This window comes from Sinocyclocheilus grahami, unplaced genomic scaffold (genome assembly GCF_001515645.1).
Source record: "Sinocyclocheilus grahami isolate Dianchi unplaced genomic scaffold, SAMN03320097.WGS_v1.1 scaffold471.1, whole genome shotgun sequence".
In the NCBI taxonomy this organism is placed as follows: Eukaryota; Metazoa; Chordata; class Actinopteri; order Cypriniformes; family Cyprinidae; genus Sinocyclocheilus; species Sinocyclocheilus grahami.
The window spans coordinates 704,572-709,920 of record NW_015505650.1 but is presented as its reverse complement, the minus strand read 5'-3'; the positions used below and the strand labels follow the sequence as shown (position 1 = coordinate 709,920).

The 5,349-nt window shown below is 37.7% G+C and overlaps 1 protein-coding gene across 1 annotated transcript in view; it reads right to left on the bottom strand.

Annotated features, from left to right (window-relative positions):
- LOC107553362 (NACHT, LRR and PYD domains-containing protein 12-like) overlaps positions 1-4,818 on the bottom strand; it is a 117,199-nt gene extending 112,381 nt beyond the window's left edge. Inside the window, exons 1-3 of the mRNA XM_016235569.1 lie at positions 4,792-4,818; positions 4,497-4,582; positions 4,143-4,259 (exon numbers count right to left, since the gene is read on the bottom strand). Of these exons, the coding sequence (XP_016091055.1) occupies positions 4,143-4,259; positions 4,497-4,546 (167 nt within the window). The 5' untranslated portion in view covers positions 4,547-4,582; positions 4,792-4,818. The remainder of the gene's footprint in view (positions 1-4,142; positions 4,260-4,496; positions 4,583-4,791) is intronic.
- Positions 4,819-5,349: the final 531 nt, after the last annotated feature.

Sequence of the window (5,349 nt, the reverse complement as noted above, 5' to 3'; positions counted from 1 at the left end):
GTCCTTGGGGGTGGGCTCTGTCACGAATTCAGTCCATGGACTTCCATTTATTCACCACCAGAGGTCACCCTTTCCATTTCATTGACTCTTGCACAACACAAACTGTTGCATAGCACCCCGGACTACATATCCCATCATTCTTTGCACGATTTGCACACTGCACTGATTGCACACAGCTGTTTCTAATCACCTCACTCACTATATAACACCCACTCTAACCACATTTCTGGGCTGAATATTGTTTACCCTGTACCCCTTTCCGAGTCTCCGTGTTTTCCTTGTTTTGCCTTGCCTGTTTTTGATCTTTGCCTGTTTTCTTGGATTTCTCCCTCTCGTCTCGCCCCTGTGATTCTGTCTGCTTAACGGTGACCTACGCTAGCCCTGTGACTATTCTTGTGTTTTGCCCGCCATATACCTGTTTGCCAGTGTTTTGACCCTGCCTGTTTACCACGTCTCTTAAATAAAGCCTGCAGATGGATCCACATGTCTCACGTCTCGTCAGCCCCGTTACAATTACAGTCTGAACTGGCCTTAAAAAATTTAAATCTGTAGTCATTTGAAATTAGAGGCAACCACTGCATTTCACAGTCCAATCACAGTCCAAAGATGCTACATATATGTAGCATGAGCAGTTCTTTTTTTAATTTAAATTAGATTGTACAATTACAAGAATTAAAGCAAACAGAGTGGTCTGACTTTAGCTTTGGGAATTTATGATAAAAATACTAATTCACTCTCTGCCAGTAGGTGGCGCTTATGGAACAGCTGCAATATAGCGTTTCCTTGGTCATCCAAAATTCAATGTTTAGAATTTTATTCCAATATTTTGAGCATCATGAACCGTGAGCTTGCTTTGCCTGCACAGTATTTTCTCTGCTGTCTGTTCTCTCCTCATTATCGTGTCTTGTCTCTGGCCTCTGTTCAAGTCCGCGTGAACCTGAAGTTACTTCCGTATTGTGACATACTTCCGAGAGAAACAGAATATTGAATGAAAAAAAACAGAGGGGGTGGCTTGTTTTTTTTTTTTACTGCGAACACAATAATAATTAATTTGTTTGTGGCAGACAGGAATATTATTTCGGTGTCTAAACCTATAAAACAAGGCTCATTAAAGGATTAAAGGAATTCCTCAGCATTTCTAAGAAAAGTCACCTGAATGTGTCAGAAGTCCTAAAAAACCCAAAAGACACCAGAATCAAAATGAATTTTTTTCAGTGTTTTCGTTTTGAACCAATGGCTGTGCAATTCAAGCATATTTTGAATATTTGTATCATTTTATACCTGTATCGCATAATAAGCTGTAGAATGATCGCGTGTCCCTGTCACGTTCACAATAAACTGAAATGTCAACACTACTATCAGGTGCACATAATAATTTTACATGAAAGTTTCAAATGGCACTTGGTTGTATCAGGCCAAACGGAAGAAAACCTACTCAGTTGTGCTCTGCAGGCGGAAATAACAAACCCGCTGCTCACTAGCAGAGAAAGAGGAAACCACAGTTTCGCTCTTCCCACGTAAAGAAAGCAACAAACCCAGCAGCTCCAGCAAACACCCTCCCCCTCTCTCTCTCACACACTTATAAATACACAATGCTTGCACTTCATAATATGCAGAGGTGGCTTTGTGTTCAGTTTATGGCCTGGTCACCGGTCTAGAAACCAAGATGCCAGATGAGGCCGACCAGTAAAGAAACATCAAGTGGCGTCGATCTTGCTAAAGTAGTCTGGAAATGATGTGCCTTTGTGGTTTGCCTCTTGCCGGAAATGAGTCTCATTTGATCCCTCCCACCAGAGTCTCACAACAGCGAAACCTGAGTGAAATTTACGCAGCTCTTCACATCAACATGAACAAATTATTAACCTTTCTTCTTAAATAACTTCAGGTAACACCTCTCAGTTGTCTTTATTAGAAGCGTAAAATGAAAAATATCTCGTAGCTGCCATTTCAGAGAACAGGCCAATGGAAGTAATGTGACTTCGAATATACATTTTGTGACTGAGGCGTTGTATGTTTCATGTTTGTCTGCTTGTTTGTACTCGTATTATTGTATTATTGGAATATAATCAGATGTATTTCTGTAATAGGATGTTCCACTACAATATTTAACAGCCAATGACATTATCGAAACCAAATTAAACGTGTGTAAACTAGCCTTTTAATTTAAAATACTTTATGTATATCAAATTCTTTACTGTTAATGGCTTAATATTGGAAATCTAGGGAAAACACCCTTGATTTAGTTTGTTACGGAAAGTACAGCTCGTCAACATGAGAAGGATGAGCTCACTTCAATCAAGCATATGACCACCACAGTTCCAAGAACTGGTGTTAACAATAATCCACTGCTTTACAGTACAATGCTACTGCCTTCTGCTTTGTCTATTGCTTGCAGTAGCCTTCAAATTCTTTTGAGATCAAGTTTGCTGTATTTATGTTTGGGGTCTCTGAGACCCAAATGATCTATGTCTAAAAATAAAAATAATAATTGCTAAATAAATTATTCAAATTCACTTTTGACTTAATTAAAGCTCATTTGACTATTTAAATGACACCCTCTGTTGAATCCCAAAGTGCATACACTTTTTCTAAAATTGGAATGGTGTCTAAAATAGAAATATTGCTTCTGCTTAAGGTCAGTTTTTTTTATAACCGGGGCCTCTGAGAAGAAATGTAACATTTTTGTTTTTATTCTTATTTAGGATGTGTGATAAAGTGGACATTTTATTAATAATCAGTCATAAGTTTAGCAAAAGTCAACCAAATACCTTAATGATGTTTATGTAAATGTTGAAAGGGTTTTTTATAAAGCCCCAAACAGAACATCAGAGTTCATTTAAAACTTTACAATAGCTTCTAACATCAAAATAATTAGCTTTTTATCAGAAAGAACCATTTGACTAATTTTAATTACATCCTATTTTGAGTTACATGCATTATTTTGGAAAGAAAGAACGGTCAATGAACACCTGCATCTGCTGAGATGAAATTATCTATAGTCCTTTCCATCCAATCAGAAGATTACTTCGGTGAGAAGATCATGAGTGAAGAGGAAGAGGTGCCCTTGATGAAGAGTGAAAGGGCTGGCAGTCAACTGTTGCATAGCACCCCGGACTACATATCCCATCATTCTTTGCACGATTTGCACACTGCACTGATTGCACACAGCTGTTTCTAATCACCTCACTCACTATATAACACCCACTCTAACCACATTTCTGGGCTGAGTATTGTTTACCCTGTACCCCTTTCCGAGTCTCCGTGTTTTCCTTGTTTTGCCTTGCCTGTTTTTGATCTTTGCCTGTTTTCTTGGATTTCTCCCTCTCGTCTCGCCCCTGTGATTCTGTCTGCTTAACGGTGACCTACGCTAGCCCTGTGACTATTCTTGTGTTTTACCCGCCATATACCTGTTTGCCAGTGTTTTGACCCTGCCTGTTTACCACGTCTCTTAAATAAAGCCTGCAGATGGATCCACATGTCTCACGTCTTGTCAGCCCCGTAACAAATGGAGATGAAATTACAAGGGAAAAGTGTCAAGAACTCAGAAATTTGACATGTCAAACACTGACATTAACAAACAGGAAAATGTTTAATTTTGCAGGTACAAACGGGTAAATAATGTACTTATTGTGCGTTTTTCTTACAGTAAAATTTAGCTGCATTAAACATTGTTTATTAATTATCTGAGGTATTAAAACTGAAGAATCACATCAGAGTCTATTTGACATGCTTCTGTTTTTCAAACAAAAACCTAATAATCCACAGATAATATGAATGCAACAAACAAGTATTGCGAATTACTGTAACAACTTATTTTAACCATATCTCAAAATAATTGCCAAAAAAGGAGGTTTGTATATTTTTAAGTTAACTTTAAAGTTCGACGGACAAAGTGATGCAGGGCAACAGGATGTGGCTGTTTTCTTGTGCTTGCCTGTATCTACAGTCAGGATGTGTTCACTCTGTCTGTACCAAGTCAAGGTGGCTCTCAGCTTTTTAAATCTCTGAGTACAGAGAGTCTGCCATAGTGTACTGTATTATTAGGGACAGATAGCAGTGACTTCTGTTCTGTTTGTGTTTTTCTATTAAAGTGATGTAGCTGTTTCATTTGTGCTGTAATTTGATGGTACAAAATGTTGTACCTCAGATCAGGTGATGTGTGTCTTCCCTGAAAATTTACTGGTTCTTCCATAGACTGGTTACTCTTCATGGACACACAGCTGGGCTCTGATGAGTTTGATCTGTCCCCCTGAAATTGACTTTAATAGAAAAGCGACATTGGAAATGAGATAATATAGTAGACACAAGAATCCAACTGGTTGATTTTACATGGAAATGAATTTCACACGAGAATGTTGTCTATCCAAACAATAAAAATGCAGAAAAAGTCAACAGATCACTACACCAACCCTGACAAACACCCTAAACACCCTGGTTATGTGGTGCACAATGTATCTTCTATTTAGCATAAAGATCATACAAAGACTTTGACTTACCTGCATCCTGGAGAAAAATCTCCATCTCTGAATGATTGCATGTCCTCCATGATTCATTCAGTCTTCATGTATTGGATTTCTGATTTCTAATCAGTAATTAACAACATTTCACTTCTGGTTTAATTAGATATGCACTGATGTTATTGAACATTAAGAACTGGCATCATCTGAATCAGCAGATTTTATTTTTAAGATATATGTCCAAAGATAATTAAGACAATAATTGATAAGATAAAAAATGCATAAAGTAGCTACTTCATGTTTAAGTTACATTAAGCATTTCATGGTTACTTACTTTATTGAGGATATTTTTGTCATGCTCCTGAACACCCACTCAAAGTTTTCCCATCAGCATCACGTAAATCCCTACATTACATACATATGCAAAAATCATTGGATACTTGGAATGATCAATATTTCTTAGTTAAAGACTCTTAAACACGAGTGTAAAATGGCGGAGCAGATAAAGCACAATGCAGGCTACTTTCACTTTCATTTTTAGTAGCACAATGTGTTCGATCAGCTTTAGAACGATGTTTGGTATTTTATAACTCTTAAGAAAAATTGCACTGCATGTCAGATGATGCAGGCCTATATAACAAATCGAAACGCATGTGTTTATACTTTGTTTTGTGATTTTAGTACGGATAAATTAAGCAGCAGAGTGGTGCGCATGCTCTGTGAACGAGAGGAAGCTGCTGCTGGTAACCACTGCAACTCTTCAGCAGGACATTAAAAACAGCACATTACTGCACAGTAACTCTCCTGTCCCACTGTCAGTGACGCTTGTGCGTATTATATACTACAAACCTGTTAATAAAGAATAACAATTTGGTCCCTCAGTAAATTCTCT